The following is a 24849-nucleotide window of genomic DNA, read 5'->3' as shown; positions in this document are numbered from 1 at the left end:
ACAAACAAAACACTAAAACATGTGATGAGACACTCCAGCAACGTCACTGATGAATGCTAATGTCTGCCCTCGCTGAGAGCAACAGGATCGACCTCAATAAATCTGAAGTGTATCTCAGGAGTTTCGGCCGGATTGTTTTCCCGACACGTCCGTGCCAATCCGCAGACGCTGCTCTGGAAATCCACGTCACACTGGAGAAACACGTCAATCATACAGCGTCCACCAGCTTGAGCTTTTCCACTCTAATCTCATAGACAGTGCTATTCCTACCTGCCTTCACTCAAGGCCATTATCTCCGTTCTCCGCCAGGACGGATTTGCCAAAAAAAAAAAAAAAAAAAAAAAAAAAAAAAAAAAGCTCCCAAGCCACTAGGAGTGTAACGGTATTTGTATTCGTCCCGTACCGTCACAGTACGGGGGTCACGGTTCGGCACACACAATCACACGACGAATACACCAGTGAGTTAAAAAAAAAAAAAAAATCCAACCTTAGATGGCGGTAATGAGCCTAAAAGCTGCCGGCAACCACCATTATCACAGAAGAAGAAGAAGTAGAATAAGCAGGTCCAAACATGAACAAACAAAGAAGAAAGTCGAAGCAGAATGAGCGCTGCAGCGTGTGGCGGAGCGGATTAAACGGGAGAGTATTTGTTCCTCGTGCGTTCCCTCATACGGAGTGACGTGTGACGTGCCAGTAAACAGGAAGCAGCACAGTCAAAAAACCAGCAGAGAACGCCACGGTGGTGGAAAAACACTTTTTTAATACAAAACCCCGACATAAAAAACATTGGAGAGGCGAGATGGAACCAAATCGCGCAGCAGCGAGTTGTATAAAGAGCTCCATAGCAGAATACCAGCGATCGCCGGCTGGTGTTATGGATTAACTGGTTCCCGTGTTAACGAATGACAGCGGAGGTCTGTGTAAACACATGCTGATTACAGCAGTTGTTAAAGTAAGACTCACAAAAGACTTTAAACGTATACACTCACTGTAACTGTCGATAACCGACGTTCGCCAGAACGACTAGATGTTTCAGTCATTATTGGTCACAAGTTAACATGGGCACCAGTTAATTCGAAACATCGGCATGCGGCGCAGAGCTCACACCGAGACGTGCTGCTCCGCACGGCGGTGCTGCGGTCAGGGGAGCAGCCGCTCCTTCAGCAGCATATCATGGAGATTTTGGGACATTATTTGAGCAGATATCAGCAGATAAAAACTCTCTGCTTGGCGCTGAGGACTGCTGCTGCAGAGAGGAAGACCTGCAAGTTCCTCAAGAGACTTTGTGCGCATGTCACAGGGTCCTTGTAAACGAGGATTCATCGTGGATGTTTTGTATGCTGTACATGAATACACTGGCGTTTAATACTATTGTTTACAATCGGATTGAAAAAACACCATGTAAACTGGGCCAATAATGTGTCGCATGGGAAAGCTTGGGAAAAATGTTCTGGTGCATTTGTGAGCTTTTTTTACTTTTTCCCCACTGTACCGAAAAACTTACCGAACCGTGACCCTTACACCGAGGTACGTACCGTACCGTGACTTTTGTGTACCGTTACACCCCTACAAGCCACCAAATAAACCGACTCCATCCACACTCGAGCCTTCGGTAGCACAAGCGCAGCAGCTGCAGCCTCGCAGACCTGCTGCTCCTTCACTGTTGATTAAGGACTGAGCTGTGCCAACCTGGCTCAGGAGGCCTCATCCTGCAGCTCTACAGCCACTTTCCACCAGCAGGTTCCCGGGCTGTCGCCGTAACAAGCCCCGGCCACCTTCTGAGGCACAGCTCCTTTATAGGCACTTCAATGGCTCCAATCTCAATCCCCCAATGAGAGCATGGCTCCATTTTGGGGAGCTCAACCTAAATGGGTGTTGTACAAATTAAACAGGTCCCTAAACGTGGCAGATCTATTTGCTGTTCATGAACTACATCATAGCATTACGCCTCCTTTAAGGGTTCATTATGATGGAGAGAATGAAGTGGATCTAGCCACACTCTGGACGATTTAACCCCCTTCAGCTACAGTTTTACTTTCATTTCACTGCTTGCTGATTAAAACTAGTTCACTGAGAAAATGGAAAAATCTATAATGGATTCTAAAATCTAAGTAAAGCAGAGCTGTCATGTTTCCACACACTCACACACTGTTGAAATCGCTCAAAGCAGGACATTTCTGTTGAATGCAATATTTCCTGTAATTGTACAAGAAAAATATAATTGGCAAGTTGTGATCCAGGAATTAATGACATTTGATGACGGTTAAACAACAATTACTGTATTTTATTATGTTTTGTTTAATATTTTTTTGAGCTTTGTGATTAGATGCCCGATCAGTAGTATGGAGTACTGACTGTGAGGTTATGATAACATTCATCCAACGGCTTCAGATTGCACTGAGTTATACAATAATGACCACCGTTCCAGGCGATTTGAAAACCTTCTGTTTGCAGATGTGAGCACATTTCTCACACGTCTCGCAGCGTTCGCTACTCCTCACCGTCTCCGAACAGCATGAGGATGGCCAAATCCACCGCGCGCTTCCAGCCCGAGTCTTTCTGGATGGCGATGCCGTAGCCGGTGGAGGCGAACACTTTCCCGCTGCCAATGGTGACCAGCTTGCAGCCCTCGTCTCTACCGGCCATGTAGTTCAGCACAGCCGCGTCGTAGATAAAGGCGTCCAATTTGCTGCGAAGCATGACAGAAAGAAATTATCCGAGAAGAAGAACATGTTTTTAATTGTGTTATGGAGCCACTCAAACGACGTTGTGCAGTCACCGCGCCAAAAAAATAAAAAATAAAAAAAAATCGCTCTCTCACTGTAATATTCACTGTTCCCACACTAGAATTTTAAAATAAACCAAGACATTAGATTGAAAATTAACACTATGATTGGTGTGTGAACACCCTCTTAACTTTGAATATCAGAACATATTTGTTTTGCTTTTCACAAAGCAAAAAATAAATATCTTCATGAATAATAAACAAATCCAGATTTCAACCCTTAATTACAGTCTATGTGTAATGAAACTACACACTGACTGAAAATCTTCAGACCTTTGTTGCTTGATTGGTATTACTATTAGTTCATGAGTTATTAAAATAGATAACACATATCTCAAAATATTATTTCACGAATTCGCCTTTTCTTCCCCTATTTCTCTAACCAGATGCTTTGATAGTCACATATTTGCAAAGGTTTGAAACTTAAGTTGTTATAAATTGACGCGTGGTTCCCTGGATCCACACACTAAAACAGCTTTATCAAACACAGAGTTGAAAACTGGCCCAGCAGAGGGTCCAATCCAGCCTGCAGCCAGACTTTGTCAAATATAAACATTACAAACAAGAAATGAATTCCAGGTTTTCAGTTAAAAACATCGACACTCTGTGATGGTGACTGTGATAAATGCACAGTGAAGCCTCCAGGAACTGAGAAGCAACAGGTTTCTGTAAACAATAGTTGGAGTAGATTCCCAGTCAACTCGTCACATTCATTTTAAAACTACTTCTTTGAGTTAAAACAAAAAGGAAAAAGTGGAGTCGGATCTACTATGCAACTATTTTGTCTTCCTGGTCTATTTGAGACCAAATGTCGGTGTATGTGGCCCTTCAACTTCAAGCACTTTGACACCACTGCGCTGATCTGGCATTAACAATACTAATATCATTTCATTAAAAAAAATAAATAAATAAATAAAAATTATTTTTTTAATGTATTCAACAAAAAAAATCCCTCCTGATCAAACCTGGAGGGAAATTCCTGGAGAGTAAAGGCAAAATAAAATGAGTTTCCAGGCAAACAATGGCACACCGAGGCATTTTTAGAAAAGAGCAGTGAGCATGCCGTTAAAACAAACTATTTTGTTGTTGTGTTTTGTTTCCCTTGTGTACATTTTGAGCTTTTTTTGTATCACTGCAGTCGACTTCAAATAAAATGTTGAAAGTAACCCAGGTAGGGCAGTGTTTTGAACACAGTCATTACCTATTCTAATGTATTCTGTTCTCCTTCTATTCTGAGATGCTCAGTTGTCATGGGGATGATTCGATGCTATCATGTGACCCGAGCCATTTAATTAAAACCTAAACCTCTCCATGACAACTGAGCCACCCAATCTAGACCTGGAGCTTGAAACAAGAAACTTGGTTCCAAGAAAATCTTTAGGCATTAGTGTGCCCTTTTGTTTAGTCCCCCCCCAAAAAAACAAAAGAAAAACCAACATGCGGTGGGATCGCAAGATCTGTGTTTGTTCATGTTGGTGTCCTCCATCATTCCTGGTGGGCTGATGGATAAGCAGAAATGACAACCGACCATTAAAGGGTCCTCTGGGCTCCTCCTCTGGGGTCACCCACCTCTCCACAAACATCACAAGTGCACCACTGATAGGAATTGATGAAACCGCTGACAGGCAGAGCGAGTGAGTGACGACTAAAGTAAGGTATTAGCGAGCTTCTGGAGCAACCACAGGCTCCGCTGCTATTCTGGGTGCCGGTGGCAGGCAGATACTCGGCTCCGCTCGCTGCCCACCCACATCACCCAGAATGCTCCCTCTTTATCTGTCTCCCTCTCCTTATTCCTTCATCATCTTTTCTCAGCGTTGCATCAGCGCAAGACCTCAAAGCTCCATAACACTGCCTCATTTCTCCCAGCTGAAATCTTTTCAACCCCCCCGATTTCTTCTAGCCCCCCCCCCCCCATCTGTCTCTGACTGTCCACTTCTCTGTCTCCTCCTCCTCCTCCTCCTCCTCACCCCGTCTTCAAACTGTACAAGGCCTCATCAACATTCTTCTGGTGGAAGCTGGTCATGTAGGCATGCATGTCCCGGTAGTTGTTGCGGATGTTGCGCTCGGTGCTCCCGTTGGGAACAGTGCCAAACCGGAATGGCGGTGAGAACTCGTTCGGCTTCTGGAACTGGGGTGGAGGATTTCCGGGAAAAAGGAAGAGAACAGAGAGAGAAAAAGACAAGGGGCAGTTCGTTAGCGTGGAGCCGCCGAGCCACATGAAATGGCCTTTAATGCACCGCTGAGCAGCAGCGCAGGGTCTTTAGGAAACTCTACATCAACAGTCGCATTCAATCGAGAAACACACCAAATCCATTTTATATTGAACATCCAGAAGTACAAACATGTCAACAGGATTAGAGCTGCGACTAATGGTTTATCACAGATTACTACTGAATCTATCTCATTTCTCAGTCACTTGATTAGCTTTTCTGTAAGACACATGAAAAAAACCCCAATAATCATATCCCTGTCCTTCAGATTCCAATTGAAAACCACCAAGAAGGACTGTGAGCGTCTGACACTTGAAAATTCAACTTCATGATTTAATATTAAATAATCAATCGCAAAAATAGCAAAACAGATCTTGCCATTTAAAAAAAAAGTTTACACACTAAACTAGTCAATAATCAAATTTACCTGCAGGTGCCAAAGTCAAAATAAACCTTATTGTACTGGATTAATGAAATAACATTTAAAAGCATAAAGTGTCTCCAACTCAGTGGTTTTATCCTAATTAAATAAACATCAAAATATTTTTGTAAAGAAAAAAATGAGAAAAGTAATTAAAAATAAAATAAACTACACATGCTGTTGCTTTTTTTTAACAGATAATAATAACATTAAAATATTTTCAACTTATTAAAGACCGTTAATTAAAGAAAGAATAACTGGATTTGTTTTGATTTCGTGGCTGTGGGGTTATTAAAATGTACAGTGACTGAGCATTACTACCAGCTCTTCTCAGGATACGACAAGGTCTTTCAGGTGTTTTTCACAGTCTCTGCTACAAATGAGTGACATGCTAATGAAACCTGGCTGTGACAGGCCTACCAGAAATATTTGGGCCCAAGCTGTATTTCTCTTCCTTCTGGTGGTTTTGTAATTTTTGTAGTTATCATGAATGATGGGAGTTATGGCTCTGAGAAGAACCCATGCCAGGTGGTGACAGGATCAGAACATTAAGGTTCATTTTGTTTCATTTGAAAGCTGCTATGGCTGCCATTACCAGCCACTGTTAAACTATTTCACTGTTAAACAGCTGCTGTGACTGTATCCTTCACCTGAAGCTACATGTAGTTCAGATTGATGCTGATTAACATGAATAATGGAAAAAGTAAAAGAGAAATTGCACTTGTTGTATTGCATCTGAGCGTAGTGTTTACAACTGGGCCTTGTGACATCCTCACACTTTGTCTTTATTTGTGTTTTAAAGTATCAAACATCAATCACGTTAAACAGTAGAAATGTAAAAAAATACCAGCAGTAATGGAGTAGTTCACTTTAATCTAGCAATATTGAAATCTATGAATCACCGTCATCATATCAGGTGATTCATCTAGATCAGAACGACTACGATCGTTCACAGGTGGAGCCTTTAAATGTCTCCTCCCTCTCACGTTACCATGCCTTCACACACCTGCTCCTCCGCCCCGTACAGCATCGCACTGCTTTGCATTCACACCTTTTTGTCTGACAGGCCCGACACCTGGTCCACGTACTCCTCCTGGATCATGAAGGCGGCCAGGTTGGCAGTGTAGGAGGCCAGGAAGATGACAGCGAAGAAGGCCCACACGGACACCATGATCTTACTGGTGGTGCCTTTGGGGTTCTGCACGGGGACGGAGTTGTTGAAAACCAGGCCCCAAAGCAGCCAGATCGCCTTGCCGATGGTGAAGGAGGGACCGCCGGGCTCTGCGAGGGAGAGGGGGAAGGAGGACGGAAAGAAAGACGACAGAGATCGGTTTCACAGGTCTCTGCGGCGACTTCACTTCATCCCTGTTTACTTGTGACCTCTCCTGCGAGGGGCATTTGATGGATGGCAGCGGCGAAGAATAGATTTATCCCCGTCCTTTAGTTTGTCGGTGATGTCGGGATGTGCTGTGTGGTCCACGTCCGCTCCGCCAGGCGCTGACAACCCGCTGTTACTAACTCACTCTGTCCCACCTACTCGTATGGCAGTATGACAAGGTGCAAACACTACCGACCGTAGCGCCGCCGCCGCTTCAGAGATGGGGGGAAACAAAGAGGGGGAGGGGGAAGACGGGCCAACAGCAGGCTACAATTATGCTACAGCTGGAGCTTCAGCACAGGACAGCAGCCTTACATAACCCAGCGATTAAACCACACAGCTCGCACACCGCGGCTGCGCTGTAACACGTTGAGGAAGCAGCCGCTGTTAGAAAACATAACGCCTCACCATTCCATCCCCTCTGGTCCCCGATAAAAAGGCTGCAAGCAGCAATGTAACACTTCTCTGGTTTTATCTTGAGTGTCTGCCATTGTGGCAGCCTAATGCAATCCTCAGACTCAAACAGAGCTGGGTGGATAAAAGCTGGGAAAAAAAAATATAGATTGAATCTGAAGCATTGATTTTGATGGGCGGATTTACCTGAACGGCCAGCTGGAACTGCATTTGATTCAACTAGCTCATGTTGCCCTTTACTGTCAGACACTGTTAGACCTGACACAATATTTCAATGCATGGTAACGGACTGACTGAAGTGAATTCACTGGTTCTACAACCTGAAGGTGTGACACTGATGTAATATTTGAGAATGGGATCTGAAAACAGTGCAGCAGAGTGAGAAAAGAGGAGCCTTTGTTCAGCGTGATGCTAAAAATACTGAAGATCGCCCGTTCCTGTCAATGATCCTTTTCATTAGTGGAAGAGCTTAAGTGACTGTAGATGCAGATAAGTACTCAAAGACATCAAGCAGAAAGTCCCTGCACTCCTGTTGCTCTCATTCAGAAGGATTTGTTCCAGTAATTCAGCACCTGAGAAGCTCTGTTTGAGTGGTGCATTCGAGGTAACATAATGTGCCAACAAGCTCTTTGTTTTAGCACAGCAGATTGCCAGAAAACGTACCTCCCCGTCACCCTTTTCCAGCACAGATTGATTGTGTCCAGGAGAGTGAGTGTGTGTGTGTGTGTGTGTGTGTGTGTGCGTGTGTGTGAGACTGTGCCTATGCGTGTCCTCTCACCTCGTCCGTCTGCCAAACAGCGGTTGTAACCCACCGGGCTGAAGTACTCAAACACAAACACGGCCACGGCCGACACGATCAGCAGCATCACAAACATCATCACCCAAACATCGGCACTGAAGGGCTCTGAAACACAAAGAGAGGGGGGGAGGGAGGGGAGTCAGGGGGAGGAAAGTGCGGGGACAGAGGAAGTGAGACGTGAAAGCAGGTTGGAGGCAGACGGGGAGAGGATGTTCATTAAATCAAATCAAACAAAATGATAAAATCACCCCCTGGTATCAACATGATTATTAGTATTCATACGCTGTGTGCTGGGTGCGCTTCACACTGATGGATTTTATCTGAGTTTCTGTGGGAATGAACAAACGCTTGTCAAAAGAAAGGTTATGAGGGGGGAGGGCAGGAGTGAACGGACCGGTGCACTCATAGAAATGGGCACATTTTCCCCTTCTTTTGTACTTTACACTTTACTTTGCAATTTTCACCGTCACTGAAGTCCGTGTCCCATTTTTTTTTTTTAACAGTTCAAGACATGCAGGTCAGAGAGATTTTTTTTTTCTTTTCCCTCACTGGTCTTTTGTGATAAAGGTCCAAAAACGGAGCATCATTGTTGGAGTGATCAGCTGCCAGCAGAAGCATTTCACAACACAGCCTGTGTGAAAGGAAGAGCAGGCATGGCAGGGCAAAAATCCAGCACACACTCCGGAAAATCACACACAGGACTGTGGAGCCGAGCATGAAAACAACCCTGGAGTAATGAGACATTTTCATGACAGTTTGCAGCATGAGAAACACTACAGCACTGCAGATGACAAAACTATTTTCCCACAAGGCCCGACTCACAGGTGTTGCGGGCCATTTGCCTTCACCGCTAAATTAGTTTTGTCAAGATTTCAGACTGAGTATTGGTGCATTCATGAGTATCTGGAGAGCGGGAAGGTTTCGGCCTGCATGCGTGGAGAAGACACCTGAGCAACGAAGAAACTGCAAAAGCAAGCCGGTATCACTCAATACTGCAGTGTTTGTACATTCACGTGAGAAATATCATTTCTTAACATTGCACTCAGTAATTTTATAATCTTATCACACAAAGTGAAAAAAAAGAGACGTCAACAGTGTAATTAATTATCCAGTTGCAAAAAAAGCTGTATGAATAAAAATATTGACTTTACAAGTTGTCATCCATGTCAATGACAACATGTCTCATGGTTTTTCAGAAGCAGATTGCTTCTTGTTGTTGTGCGATTGTTCACAATTCAGAACTCAGAGTTGGGACTTTCCTATCTGGCAATTATCCAGTTTCCAGCAGCAATTTTACAGTTTACTCCTCCTAAGTACTCAATCCTTCATGAAGTCAACCCAAGATTCGCACCTCACATCTAAAATGTTTAAACAACTCCAAAGTGAGCAGGTACCGAATCAGACCACATTTATATAAATGCAGTGTGGAGTTCGTTTCATATCTTTTCTCTCTGGAAAGTCTAGCTTCTTCTTACCGTCTAAATTTCGTTTATGTATGAATGTGTGAGAGTGCAAAAGCAATTCTGTAATGAACCGGCAATTTATACATGTGTCTATACGGCCGAGTCTTGTAACCATCAACTTCATGGTGCCTGTATAGAAGACGGATGGCTGGATGGATTAACGTAGGGATGATGGATGTATGGATGAATATAAATGAATGAATATACTGTATATGAACATAAGGATGGATGGAAAGGAGTTTCATTATGAGCAGCGAAGGCTATTGTTTTCACATATTCATTTGTGGAGCGAATCAGAAGATGATGGCAGCATGTGATTAAACATCACTCCAGTGTAATGTATGTACGAGCATCAATGTAATGGTCACTGTGTTAACAAAGTATTAAGTTATGGCGCCTGCAAACCCTTTATTACTTATTGCCTGTGCTTCATATTACAAGCGTTTGACTGCTGACACAGTGGGTGGCCTTTACTTTTATGGCTGTGACAGCGACCACAATGCATCTGTCACCGCCGAACCACTCTGCACGACTGGTTATGAAAAATGAGGCTGCAGAACAAGGCAATTGTAATTTCTGTCACTTTCTGATAGTGAGACAAGTTGAAATTTTACAATGACAACAAAGGGGGAAGCAGCCGCCGCAGCAAACGGCACGTAAACAGCTTTACTGTGCGGCCAGACGACTGCCTCCACGTGATCACATGATATCACATTGGATTGTTTTGGCGAGTACTGGGAAGAAAAAGGCAGAAACAGAAACTAAAGATTCTGCACGTAGTGGCAGCTGATTGATTAATGACTGAAGAGCTACTAAATGAACCACATAAATAACATTACGGTGTTTATTTCCTGCTTAGAATTTGCAAGGAACACTAAATGCAACCAAATCATGTCAACGTGTTTTCATTCATATTTTACTTTCTTTATGAGGACTAAAACCGGAGACACAACATGATTTTGGGGAACCAGCCACCTTCTGATGCTAATTTTCAGAGGATGAAAATTCCACATGTAGAGTTACGATATAAATATGTTGAAGCCTCATCAGGAATTTACGACCGGTGCCTGTTGAACTGCATGTGGCTCTTCACCCTCCATCAGGTCACTCTTGTAGTATTCACAAAATTCCACGTGAATAAAATCAGTGTAATTTTGTGTTTTGCAGACAATCATTCAAAGGGGATTCCTGTAAAACAAATTACATATGAGAATATTTCATAATTTGCTTCATGTCCTACACAGGGCCGGGTCTACCCAGGGGCAAGAGGGGGCCTGGCCCCCTCAAATAAATGTTGTGCCCCCACAAACTAAATCAACCAAAATATGTTAGCACGAGCACTGACCAACTGCTACTCTGCATGTCAATGGTAGATTGGCTATTTCAGCCCCATGGACAGCATTTTGGATTTATTGGTAAGCAGCAGCAACCCACTGTTAAACTTCCCCACAACAGTCAATTGGCTTTATCAGCAGCATGGACAGCAACTGGAATTCATCAATGAATAGAGACCCACTGTTAATCTTGACCAAAATTGTGATTTGGGTATTTTAGCACCATGGACAGTGCCTTGGAATCATCATGAAAGAGTGTCCCACTGATTTTCTGCACCACAACAGTGGATTAGCTATTTCAGCACCATGGACAGTGCCTTGGATTTTTACTGATACAGTGACCAACTGATACTCTGCAACACAATGGTGGATTGGCTATTTCAGCACCATGGGTAGTGCCTTGGAATCATCATGAAACAGCGAATTACTGATATCTTGCACCACAATGGTGGATTGGCTATTTCAGCACCATGGGCAGTGCCTTGGATTTATCTGTACATAGTGACTTAAAGGTCTAATATACGATTTTCTCGAAAAGACGAAGCCCCACGTCTGTTACTCACTTTTTGAACAACGCGCATGCGCCAGACCATCCGCCCGGCTCTCCTGCTTCTCCCAGGAAACGCGGAAGTGTACGAGCGCGATCTCCTCTTCTCCGGTGTGCACGGCTCTGTTTACAGTTTCTGCGATCCGCCTCGCTCATAAATAAAGCTTTTTTCCGAAACAGTTACAGTTTCATTATGTCAGACTCGCCATCGGTAAGTACTAGCTCAGAAGCTCACCGGCTACATAAACACTCTGAATGCGCATGTGCAAAAGGGAGAAGCTGATTGGGCGCAAGCACGTAGAACCGCCTTACGAAAGCAGCTCGTCAGAATGATTGACAAACAGACCCACCAATTATTTAGGTGATCCACCCGGAAATCAAAATGTTGTATTACACCTTTAATATTACTCTTTACCACAACAGTCAGTTGGCTATATCAGCACCATGGACAGCAAATTGGAATTCATCAATGAATCGAGACTGACAATTAATCTTTACCAAATTCGTGGTTTGGGTATTTCAGCACCATGGACAGAGCCTTGAAAACATTTTGAAAGAGTGAACTACTGATATTCTGCACCACAACGGTGGATTAGCTATTTCAACAGCATGGACAGCGCCTTTGATTTTTAATGATACAGTGACGTAGTCTTCTGCAAGGTGTCTTTTTGTGCGGGTCAGTAATGTGGAGTTTCTACATCAAGTTTTGCTCACGGAAAACAGGGAGCTCCATTCAATTTCAAACATTACTGCTCACTTCAGATATGCTGATGAAAGTTTGAAAGAAACAAAATGATACTGAGAAAACTGCAAAGTTGTTCAGTTGTTCATAAAAAGTCAGTGTTAAGTGTAAAGTACAGACAAGAAAACATGATTGCGTGTGCGTGTGAGTCAGAGGTTCAATTTGTACTCTGTTGGTGCACTGAAGTACATTTTAGATTCCATCTGTATTTTGAGCTAAAATAGCATGTTTATTTCTACTCTTTACATTCTTAAGACTTCCTTCAGTTCAAACCTGCTGTTGACAATTATGGTGCAGAAATGAATTAATTAAAAAGTGATCATCGATGCCAAGATTCCCTCCCTCCCTCCCTTAAAGAAACAAATGTTTCTATTTCATTCAGAGTGTTTGTGATGACGTTAGGCTACTTGCTGTTGCATTGTTTTTATTAACTCACCCTGGCAGCATGACTTCAAGGCTAGTTTTCATGGCAGCATCACTGATGTCTCAGCTCGGCCCTCAGTGGGCTGCTGTGTCCACTATTCTAAAGAAATTTGTTTGAAAATCAATGTTGTCTTTGAAAGTTTGACAATATGACTGTTGTTTTGACAGGCCGGATTGGAGCCTCTTGCGGCCTGCAAGGTCTTGGCCCACGGGCCTTATGTTTGAAACCCCTGGTGAATAGTGATTTTGTCTGGTAAAAAAAAAAAGAAGAACTCATCTTTAATGATTTATCTACTTGCATTCATGTATCGAACATGTTTACCTGTGTGCTGTCAGAGTAGATCAACAATGTCCTTGCTGCTGATCTCCCTCCTTGTGTCTCTGTCAGTGATCGTGCATTTATTATGTGATATGAGAGTAAGCGTATGTGTGTGTGTGTGTGTGTGTGTGTGTGTCTAAGTGTCCTTGATTGTGTGGAACATCTGCCAGAAGCAGCAGGTGTCTCGCTCCTCACCTAGAAAGGCGGAAGGGGAGACGGTGCCGTTGCTCCGGGACACCATGACGCTGATCCCCGTCTCGATGAACGGCACCGAGAAGTCGATGACCTCCGACCTCTCCTCGTTGATGGTGAGCGAACCCACTGCCATGTGGGCATTCTTCAACACCACCTGCGGGTCAGACACAGACAGGGAGAGACAGCGGGTGAGCAGAGAGGCTTCGCACCGCGTGCACGCCGTTCTGAAAGAGATGTGACGCTGAAAGCAAATTAGTGCTGCAGCTTTTTAACCAGTCGCCTCATATCCGCCCGCTGAATCCGACGGGATCATTTTCACACTGAGTCGGGATTTGACACTCCTCCAAGCAAGACTGCTCAGGTATATTTAGCCCCAAGTTCTTAATGCCTCAGGCTGTGAATAAAAACAGGATCACAAATGAGTGTGTTAATAAGGGATACAAGGCAGGGCAGGAATCCCAGGCCAGGCTTTCAGAGGAGTCTGCTCTCCTTATATTATTTTTTTCTTTTGATTTTCTTTGCCTGCTGTGCCGTTTTTCTCCTTTAAATCATATCATCAGACAGCTCAGGCATTTCAGGGTGTGGATTGATGAATCCACACATGCATGAGCAGCGTATATGCAGAGCGTCGCCACTGTAATTCATTATGTTATACCACATTGTTCAGTCAGTAATCTTAAAGTATACTAATTTTATAGTACACTGCACAGGATCACTAATCATTAATTTCACTAAACGTCACTATTAATTAAGTTGGCCGTTGCATTGATTCATGAGAGCTGCATTGTGCTGGATGTCCAATGTGTAATATATGCAGAGAAGAAGTGGGTCTTTCCCTGAGGCTCTCTCTCTCTCTCTCTCTCTCTCTCTCTCTCTCTCTCTCTCTCTCTCTCTCTCTCTCTCTCTCTCTCTCTCTCTCTCTCTCTCTCTCTCTCTCTCTCTCTCTCTCTCTCTCTCTCTCTCTCTCTCTCTCTCTCTCTCCCTCCCTCTGATTGGGAGCCTCATTGTGTCCTCCTGAGGTTTTGCTGAGTTGATCACAGCTTCCCCTCAGGCCAGGTTGTGGGGAACAAGTGTAGATGGCATGACAGAGACAGTGAGTAACTAACGCAAAGAGAGACATTCAGACAGTATAATTAGACCCATCATGAAAATAAATTCAGAAAAGCCACAGCTCTCCCTGGCTGGAGCAGCAGCCATATGAAATTCTGCCATTTAGCTATTTTACTGCTTTGCTGATTCTGAAATGGAAAAGCCAAAGCAGTTTACATTATCAACTTCAAATTTCTGAAGAACAAAAGGAAAGAAGCACCAAAAGGGGCCAAAGTGCAACGAAATCTCAGTGTATTCATACAAGTGCTCTGATAAAAGCTACTTAATCTTTCAGTATCCAGCAGTTCTGACTGTCTGTTTTTAATACTGAGAAAGTCGTGTGTGTGACAGGGATGAGAGGATTCAACACAACCTTATAAATTAAGCATAAATCAAACAATATCTTTTCATATCAGGAAAATCAAAGGAAATGAAATAAATGTTTTATATATACTTTGCAATCACAGGAAGATCCCTTTATTTACTTCATGCTCATACATATTGTTATTATTATTGCACTGTGATTTTCTCCGCAGCCACACAGCTGTGTGAATCAATACAAAAAAAAAAAAAAAATCTACGACGGCGTCTATATGAAATCACCACTTGGCTTCACTGTGACAATTTACTCCTGTTACATGTTATTGCTTCCAGTTCAGTGATTGTTGAACTGTTATTTTTGTGTTTGAGTGCATCATTAGTCACAGATAATTGTTGATCTCCAGCGAGTCACGATGAGCGAAACGGACGGACCTGCTTTCAGCAAGAGCAGGGAGATGCGAGCGAACGCCATTTCATTCTGAAATCACCGCTTTTCCACGCTGAGAGTTCATTAACAGCTGTAGCCACAGTGAGTGCTCCTGCTGAAATACACCCAACAGTGACTGTAGGTGTTTTTAAATTGTCTAAAGAGGATACAATACTTTTTCATTGAGATGAAGACTTCAGAGCAGCATTCAACTCTTTGCAAGAAAAAAGTCAATATCAAAATTTAAACCCAGTAATTAAAAATATATAAATCAATAAATATTATTAATAACAATGTCCTGACCTCTCCCACCATGCCGTTCCACGTCCCATTAACCTTCTTGCCATGTTTTCCGTTGGTGACCAGGTAGAGGTCGTAGGAAAACTTGACCGTCTTGGCAATTTTCTTCAGGATGTCGATGCAGAAACCTTTGCAGCAACGTTTGATGTAAATCCCCGAATCACCCGTTACATTGCTGGCAGGAAGGATAGAGGAGGTGAGAGGAAAGGTGAGAGAACAGGAGGAAAGGTTTCAGTCAGCTGTGATCAAAGCTTAGGCGGGATTAAGTGCATCACATCAGCAGATCTGAAAGAGAGCACAACATGAAGAAGATAAAAAGAAATGTTCAGTTCCAACATCTGAGGCCGTGTGTTCATCAGTTTCGTATAAGAAATGCACTTTCATGCAGGTAGCCCGATCTGTGGCGCTGAACCTGATCTGTGGTCCCCGGCGCTTTCATCTTACACCTTGTTGATTGTTTGCTGTTTGTTGTTGTCCGTCCTGCTCGTTTTTATATTTACTGTTTCATAACCATAACTGACAGAGGCAAACGGTCAACAGCTTGAAGTCTGGCTCCGACGAAAGGTTCTCCCTGTTTAACTCCTTACTGAATACTCAGACATCTAAAAACACCTGACATATTGAAAAACATGAATGGAAGTATGCAGTGAATTGTAAAATATTTCTACTCATTTAGATCTGTAGAGAAGAATAAAACGGAGTAAAGTCACAAATTTTTTCTTAATTTATAGTTTAATAACACTCTGAATGGGAAAGATTTGTCAGTGGACGCCACCATGCCATCCACCTATGTCCCACAACAAACATTTAATTTTTTAATGATATTCTTGATTGCCATTATCATATTATTTATCACGTGGAAGGAATAAAGTTTTTTTTTCAACCAATAAAAGGTAAAAAGGGAGATTTTACCTCCTCAACATCATTGATGTTTGTTCATGTGGGATATAATATTTATTTTTTTCTACTTTTGTAGTTTTATGTTGGATTGTAATATCTTTTAATGACTAATACAATTTGTTTTATATATATCTACATATAAAAATTAACAATATCAGATATAAATTTCCATTACACATCAACTTTTAAATGATAAATTGTTTTTAATAAGTTCTTATGGTTGAATAAAGTTTGTCGACTTAACACTTTCAGGATTTGCATCGTTCATTATAAAACCACGTCTTCAACAGGGATTGAGGAAAATAGAAAAGTACACTTTCACACCAGAAGGATTAGTCACCAAAACTCTACGCAGACCAACCAATAATGAAAACTATTCTTCGATGCAGCCTTAAAATGCTCAAATTGCAGGCAGCATTTCTCACAGGAAAAAAAAAAAAGACATTTAACTGTAAAATAATGAGCCATGCCATAATTTTGGAGATTTGTATTAGTCATACAAACGTCTGCACCTCATTATGTTTCACACAGGACGTCTAAATATTAACACCCGTACAGCGGAGTGCTCATGAAAATTCACATCTCTTTTCCCAGAGCATCCTATTATTGCAGCGCAAGTAAACAGCTTTATATATCGCCACCCAAATTGTAAAGCGGAGAGAGACTAAGAATAACACACACACACACACACACACACACACACACACACACACACACACACACACACACACTGAGTGAAGCGTTTAACTAAGCTGTGCGTCATCAGTCATCGGGCCGTTTTGGCTCACAGCAGATACAGGTGCGTAACAGCTGTGAGTAACAACACAATGGCAGCTCTGGCCCGCTGAGCGCGTGCTACCAGTGCCAGACCCAAGGACGAATGTGTTTGGTTGAGTGTGTTGTACTCACGCAAGGGTGTGTCAACCTCTATTTATCGCAACTCCGGGCTTATGAATTCAGTTTCTGCGAGCGCACAACCGCTATGATTACCGAGATAAAATGCGCGATAGAACACGGAGTAAAGAGAGCGCAGCGCTTTATCTGGCATCGGTGCTCTGCCCACAGATTTCTGTTTTTGTGCACACAAGGATGACACTACACAGCTCTGTGCATCCAGCTCATGGACTATTTTTGGCTGAAAAGAAACCCTGCACATCGACGGCGGCGAACACGCTGCCGAAGCCTGAAATGCTCTGTGTGAGGAGGGAAAGGGGAGCAGAGGCAGCGAGCAGAGGGAGAAGGTGAAAGATCTGTCAATAAAACCAGAGTGAGATCGGAGATGGAGGAAAGCCTCAAGAGATTCAGATTCAGCCACTGGTAGAAAAGGCCAATGAAGAAAATTAATTATCACACTCCAAGGAGAAGTGGATAGCATGAGGGTCAGGGTGAAGAGGCAGGGAGAGGAGGGACTCCAAGCAAGATGATCTAGTTATCAGAACTGAAAAGAGTCAAGGTAGTCATAGGAGTAGGAAAATAACCACATCAAGCAGGAGCTAAATAAAGTAAAGCCATAAAGAGTCCAACTCAAATGGATATAAAATCATTTTTGGACCCCTGTGTGTGTACATACATTTTTAATATTGGCATGGAATCATTGATTTCCTTCATTTTGACTCACAGATTGTGTAAATATGTAGTTTTTTGGAGTCTTCAGGGTTGTTTTTTTTTTCTTTTAATAATCACTTGTGACTTGCTCTGCAGCTGTGGAAATCAATACACACTGCGAGATGAACTTAAATTCGAGCTCTCACTTAAGTTTGAGCTGCTTGCGGCACGGCACAGTGTTCCTCATGCAGGTCCCGCTGAGCGGGTCCACGTCCTCCACAATGACAAACGGCGCCTCCTCCAGAGTCACGATGGACAGGTGGTCCTCCTGCTCCTCCGCCGCCGAGTACAGCTCGAAGCGAGGCCACACGTGGTACCTCATCGTCAAAGAGCCTCTCTCCCACTTGCCAACCTGCGTGGGAGGGCGAGAGGAGGGCCGGGTGATACACAGGCTACTGCAACAGGTACTTCAAGTGGCAGGGAGATACTTCAGATGAAAAAAAATAAATAAATAAAGTGACAGACGCATCAAACTGTGCGAAAGACACAAAGCAGAGGGGGAAAAAGGCAGAGGGCTTACAGGAAGAGAAAGGAACAAAACTCGATGGAGAGTTAGAAAAGAAAACAGGCTCACCCGGTCCCACTGTCGGTCCTTGTCGAGGAGGATGATGACCAGCTTGGGGAAACTCTGGTGGCCTTTTTCACTGAATGACAGGTTTCGACCCTCAAATGTCACATTCATGATGTACCTGAAAAGAGAAAACACACACGATTCAGTAAGAGATATCAACATCTGCTTATTAGTCGGAAAATTCAATGCATCTTAACATGATTCAGCGCTTCAATTTAAAAGTTCTTTCAAGACATGCACGTGTGTGAAGAAAATATCAGATCAAATTTGAATTTATTTTGGGGATATTTCAGTAGGATATATCGACTCGAGTGCGCAGTACATACTGTAACAGCTGCGAGATAGAAAGCAGTAAAGCTGTGGAAGTTATGGCCAAAAACAATGACGCTAAATCATGTGACATGTCTGAGAAAAAAACCCTCTGACACGTCTGATTACTGCAGCTTTACCACACAGGAGCTGCGTGGAACCTTTATATAGGCGTCACAGAGCGAGCGACTCCGCTGACTAAACGCAGTGGAAAGGCAGACCACAACCATAACTAAACTCTCTGAATAATTTCAAATGTCTGAAGTCTTGAAGTAAAAACATTTCAGGCCCAAGGAGTGCATGAATTAGACTGTCAGATATTCAGTCCAAATATTGTGAGTGAAACGATCAAAATGTTCTTCAGTGAAAATGTGTAGACGTAATGGTGTATGATTTCTAAACCTGACTCTCATCTGTTATAGTGATTGCATTAATTTGTGAGTTTTTCATCTTGTTATAAACCTTGGAAAGATTCATATATTTAACTGTAAAGGCTGTTTAAATATTGTTTTATTTAAGCACTTTGGGATTTTCTGCACATTTGACCAAGGCGAAGGTGACCTAGTTTGAAACAAATGGTAGATGATAGACAAAAAAAAAAAGTCTAGAGAGGGAGTGCTGGAAGGGTGTGAGAGTACGTGAGAGCAGAGAAGGAGGGAGGGTGAGGAAAAAGCAACAAAAAACATCCCGGAGTGAATGGTGGGAGCGCCGAAAGGAGAGAGCATTAACCGCATGTGTGAAAACAAGATCAGCATATATGTGTCAACAAGTGCACAGCAGAGGCAGATAAGCAGGAATCATCTCCCTCTCGCTCTCTCTCTCTCTCTCTCTCTCTCTCTCTCTCTCTCTCCCTCATGCTCTGTTTCTCTATCTGCCGCCTCCTTCCCTCACTTTTCCTCGTCCTGATCTGTGGGCTGCCGTCACCATGGAGACGCTCTGCCTCTGAAACAATCCACCAGAGAAATAAATATCTTGTCTGAATACAAGAAGTGAGGAGTTCTGCGTGTGTGTGTGTGTGCGTGCGTGGACGTTTAAAGGAGGAACCCTGCGCATGTACCACCACCATCTCCTACCAAGTTAACAGTGTGAAAAAAAAAAGACAATAAATCTATTCACAAGCGAATGAAAACATGCAGACAGCAGATGAGCAACAAGGCTGAAACTTACCCAAGATTTTGTCTTGAGTACCTCCCACTAGAACATTCAGTGCCTCTACCCGGAATGTCTTAAACTATATTTATATTGCACATGCACATACACATACACACACACACACAATCACCACCTGCCCGTCAACATTATGCAGGTTCCACTTCAGACACTAAGATATCCGTCAACCACCGAGACACAAACTCCGCTCGACTTCAGTGGAGAAAATGTTTGCAGCAGATCCTTTAAGTCTGGTGAGCCTCGAGGCGGAGGCTCCATGAATCGGACTTGTTTGTCCCATATATCCCACAGATGCTCGGTCGAATTGAGTCAGCACCTCAAACTTTGTGTCGTGTTCCTCAAACCATTACCGAGCCACTTTTGCTCTTCGGTGGAGCCACTGCTGTGTAAGAATGCGTCATCTGCAACAATGTCAAAGTAACACCTGCATGAATGGCAAAAAAGTCAGTTTTTCCAACAGAACATTGATCCAACTGCATCAAGCGATCAGGCCACCGACTTTCACTGCTCTTTGCTCCAGTTTCTGGTGCTCACATGCTTACTTTCTCTAGTGCACAAGCGAAATGTACAGTCTTCTGACACTTTCTTATCACAACCAACATTAACTTCTGCCATGATCTGAGCTACAGGATGTTATTTTAGCGAGCCTTCGCTCCCAACCAACGTGTGTGATGGAGCCTTGGCCACCCGTGACAAGACTCACTTATGATGATAACAACTGACTCCTCAAGACCAAGAACGCCACACAGGAGCTACGGTGTTGAGGATACTTGGACCAGGTATCTATCCATCACCATTTGGCTCTTGTCACAATTCCTCAAATACTTAAACTTTAAACTTTAAATGTTTCCTTTATCTCACACATCAAGCTTAGGCAATAACACGTTCACTAGCTGCTTGATGCGTCCCCCTCCTGACAGGTGTCACAATAAAGACATTATTCACTTGCCAGTGGTCAGAGTGTTATGGCTGATCGGTGTAAGTAAGCTACACGCTTTGAGCAAGTCAATAATCAGAGTCAAGCCTCCGTGAAAAGCCTTTTTGCTGCATCCTGGCTGGAAAGCGCCGTACAAATGCTGTAATGCACATGTTACATGGGATTAGCCTCCTCACAATAATCTGGATGAGAACAGGGGAGCAAAAACACGGGGGCTGTGTGGAAGCAGGCTGAAGGAGGTCCAACTTGTTGCCACCCTGTGAGAGTGTGTGTGTGTGTGTGTGTGTGTGTCGTCGTCATGACGAGAGAGGAGAGCGTGAGTAAACGCAAAACCTGCAACATAAGGACTCGCTCTGTGTGTGTGTGTGTGTGCGTGTGTGTGTGGGGCGGGTTATTCTTAACATAGTATAATGTGATGTGATGTGTTGCCATGGCACCCACAACCACAGCAAATTTCATGCAATCAGCTGCGTTGCCATGGGAACAGTAATCTCACCCAAGAGAGGCTGGTTGAAAGAGAGAGAAAAGACAGAAAAGGAGTATTTTTCAGTCTAAACCGGAGTGTTTACCCACTTCCCCTCATGCCGCCTTTTGCTTTCAGATCAATCTCTCCATCTCACCTCTGAGCGGCGCGTCGGATCGCGCATCAATAGGAGTCATCTGGCCGTGCATTAACCTGCGCCTTTACAAAGACTGACGCATGCTGCGAATTTACAGCAAAGGAGACCACTCTGTTTATCATTTTGTAGCCCTGTGCAATTGATGTAGCGTTTATGTGCCGTTTGATCCTTCCTCATGTCAGAACTCCCCCCTGACTCTGGTGGAGGAAGAAGAATTAAAAAAAAAACAAAAAACTACTGGGACGAGCAACTAAGAGAAACTGGTGCAGCTTCATCACAGCCATATGCAGCGCCTGTGTGCGCCTCAATCACCAACTGTTCCCCGACTAATCACTGGCTGTGAGGGGAATTTATTTTTTAGTTACAGAGACAATGAATCATCAACGGCAGAGACACAATCTCTCTTTACCCCCCCTCCCCCAACTTCTTTTCTTCTTCAAATGTATTTTTGGAGCCATTTACCATGACTTCTCCTTAATTATTTCTTTTGTCTCAGAGTGAAGCAGAACAGGATCACAAATCCTCTGTAGCTGCAGTGCAGGGATGTAAAAATATATGTGCTCTGATGCACGCGTGTGTGTGTGCATTCAAAAACAAACACACACACATTGACACGCTGTGTCAGGTTCAGATGGATGACTCATAATTTGCAGAGGAGCTTAAGAGTTACCAGCTACTGATAAAATGCGTACGACGCATTACAAGTGGAGTACGACGGAAAGCTGTGAACGTGAGCACAGACCGCAGATGAGGCTGAATTATGGCGACGCGGGATACATATGGCGAAGGAGCGGTGACAGTGGAGCTCCACTCAGGGGGAAATTACACAAGGGGGCCAACAGGTTTTCACAGGGAGTTTCTGTGTGGATAAAGTGCAGTTAACAATATGATATAATCAGGTTACAGCTGGAGATCAGACAAAAAAACAAACACAAATCACACTTTACCTAAAAAAGACTCTGTGTAAGTGTTTCAGAAGCCTTGTAAATTAATTTAAAAAAATGCTACTGCTGTTTTGTTATTTTTCTGTGAAAGAGCGTACTAAATTCATTGAATTGCATGTTTTAACACTGAATTTAAATGCAATTTTCTAATTTCGGTCTAAGAAATTAGATATAAAGCCATTAAGAAATGCAATAATGCTGCTCTCCCGCTTTCTATTTTAGGAAAACACCTCAAAACAAAACAGTCAGAATCATAGGAGTGTTAATCCTGGTGATAAATAACTCACCAGCCTGGAAGCATATGTCATGATTCCATGATTCCATTATCTGCCACACAAACTGGAATCCTTCTGCCTTAATTAATCTTTATAAATATTGCATGCATTATTCCAAGTTGATTCACTGATATAAAACTGCCTAAAAAATTCTTTTTCTTTATTTATTGAGCCTTTTATTGCTTGTTGTAGAGCTCTGACAGCATAAACACAGCGACAGAACGATGTGGACGACACACACACAGGAAAGATGTGAGGGCCTGAGTCTGGTTGAGCCGCAGCCTTTAATAAGTGAGTCCACAGGAGCTCCATGTGATCAGGGCCCACGAGGACCCCCGGAGAGTGAGAGACATCAGACGGCTACCTGTGGAGTCCGAGGAGGAGCGGTGTGTATCAGAGAGCGCACGCTCTCATTTCAGATCTGAACACGGGGTCCGCGCCTGGACAACGACCTTCCAGCCTGAAATACCAACATGTGCTTTTCTCCCAGCAGCCGTCTCAACAGAGGAATATTCTCAAGCGGTTTTTAAGGCGATGCAGGAGAAAAAATGCGTTATTTACGCACTCAACAGTCTAAAATATCTTAACAAGAGGGCCATACGTTTCAGATTAACTTAAATTAGCAGGGGAAAACAGATGCAGATTAAAACAACAGCAAAAGGTGAACAGCTGTGCTTTTCCTCACTGCAATATGTTGGCACATTTCACTTACCACACTGTGGTGAGGCCGCATGATAGATTGGCACTTACAACATTTAATGTCATTCTTCCAGCTAACCATCCACTTACTATACAGCTTAATCCAGCAAAGTGCTGTGACCACACTTCAGTTAGTATTACATTAAGAGCAGATTTCACCATCACGCCACTGTGCAGCTCTAAACTGTCCTTCAAGAAGCAAATTCCTGACTGCATTTTTGGTGCTGCGGAGAAAACATGAATGGTTGGAATTGAGACTGAATCGGTCCCTTCACCAGTAAAGAGGGGTTTCCAATCCTGATCTTGGAAAGTCCATGTCCTGTATGTTTCAGGTCTCTGCCTGCTGCAACACCCTTCCTAAAACACAACTTTCTGAGACCAGGGCAGAGAGCGCTGCAGCTCAGGGTATCAGGCCAAACACTGTGTGTGATTCCTCCTACTCATAACGTGAGTACCAAATGTGCAGTGAGCAAGGCTCACTCCTGCACTCAGACTGCTCCTTTTGCGCATGTCTCCATCAGAAGCGACTCGGCCATTTGTCCAAAGACAACGCACAACAAGTCTGTTGATGACGCAACCTGAGACAGAGCCAGACAGGAATTTCCCACATGTGAGTTGACGGCGGATCATATTTCACTTCATTATTTAAAGATTACATCATATCTGAAGAATGAGCCACACAAACACTGAAGCATGGTGTTCACTGATGATATGATTTTTCTTTGGCATCACGTCATTCAGTAAAAAAAAAAAAAAAAAAAAAAAAAAAGAAGGAAAGCTGTGTGCAACACTTTACTCACATAATGTTTCAAATGATGCAGTTTATCGGAATAAATGTCCATCAAATGAACAGCAGAACCACCACAGTATCCAGTGTTATATAAGTCTTTATAAACATAAAATCTCCATCTCACTTTGATTTATCCAATTTTTCAATGTTGAGTAGCCCGACAGAAGCTGAAACACAGCTTCAGTCAAGCAAACAGCGACACAAATGTCAATGAGAGCGTCAAACTTCTGCACAAAGTTTCCAGCCGAACGGATCCATCCTGCAGCTGTTGTCCGGTTTGCACAAAGACTCTGCCCTCTGTGAGCACTCGCAGATCAGGGGCTCCAAACATATTTTCCTTGGCTCTCATGAAACAGTTTATAAAATTCTTCGCTCTTATGGAAATGTTTTCTCCCCTCGCGCATGCAAATCTTCCTCTCCTGCTCCCATGCAGTGACGGCCTGATATCAGTCAGACAGGAAGACGCGGCTCATCTTTCTGCCACTTTCTTCTCCCTTTGCAATAAGATGAGACGTGATGTGTGTATCATCATGTTGGTGATAAATGTTGCTAAGCCCAACATGAATAAATAAGCTGTTTTTTTAAAATATATGAGATGAAAAACAGTTATTACAGTCTTGTTAGTGTTGAAAAGAATGATGAACCAGACGTCTTTATGCATTATGTGAAAGAATTCATCCAAAATGTGATGAAGTGTAGGAAAACACACAAATATTAAAGTCTATGTCAACAGAAACAGAATATTAATCAATGAACCAGCAAACAATCTAAAATGACAAGAAGCTGCTCCTCTTAGCTTATGAGCTGAGTCACTTCAGTATATGGTGTAGAGTAATCGGTTATGAATCTGATGATTAGGTGA

At 43.1% G+C, this 24849-nt stretch overlaps 1 protein-coding gene across 3 annotated transcripts in view; it reads right to left on the bottom strand.

The window, feature by feature from the left end:
* The window catches only part of grin2bb (glutamate receptor, ionotropic, N-methyl D-aspartate 2B, genome duplicate b), a 103584-nt gene that overhangs the window by 13586 nt on the left and 65149 nt on the right, over positions 1-24849 (bottom strand). For all 3 annotated transcript variants that reach the window (XM_030094024.1, XM_030094025.1, XM_030094026.1), the window contains 8 exons: positions 18247-18361; positions 17819-18024; positions 15171-15342; positions 13031-13184; positions 7987-8112; positions 6468-6697; positions 4753-4913; positions 2502-2689 (listed from right to left, as the gene is read on the bottom strand). In XM_030094024.1, coding sequence (XP_029949884.1) covers positions 2502-2689; positions 4753-4913; positions 6468-6697; positions 7987-8112; positions 13031-13184; positions 15171-15342; positions 17819-18024; positions 18247-18361 — 1352 coding nt within the window. The remainder of the gene's footprint in view (positions 1-2501; positions 2690-4752; positions 4914-6467; positions 6698-7986; positions 8113-13030; positions 13185-15170; positions 15343-17818; positions 18025-18246; positions 18362-24849) is intronic.

The sequence above is a fragment of the Salarias fasciatus genome, chromosome 6 (assembly GCF_902148845.1).
Source record: "Salarias fasciatus chromosome 6, fSalaFa1.1, whole genome shotgun sequence".
NCBI lineage: Eukaryota > Metazoa > Chordata > Actinopteri > Blenniiformes > Blenniidae > Salarias > Salarias fasciatus.
The sequence above is the reverse complement of the archived record's forward strand: the minus strand, read 5'-3'. Positions and strand labels throughout refer to the sequence as shown.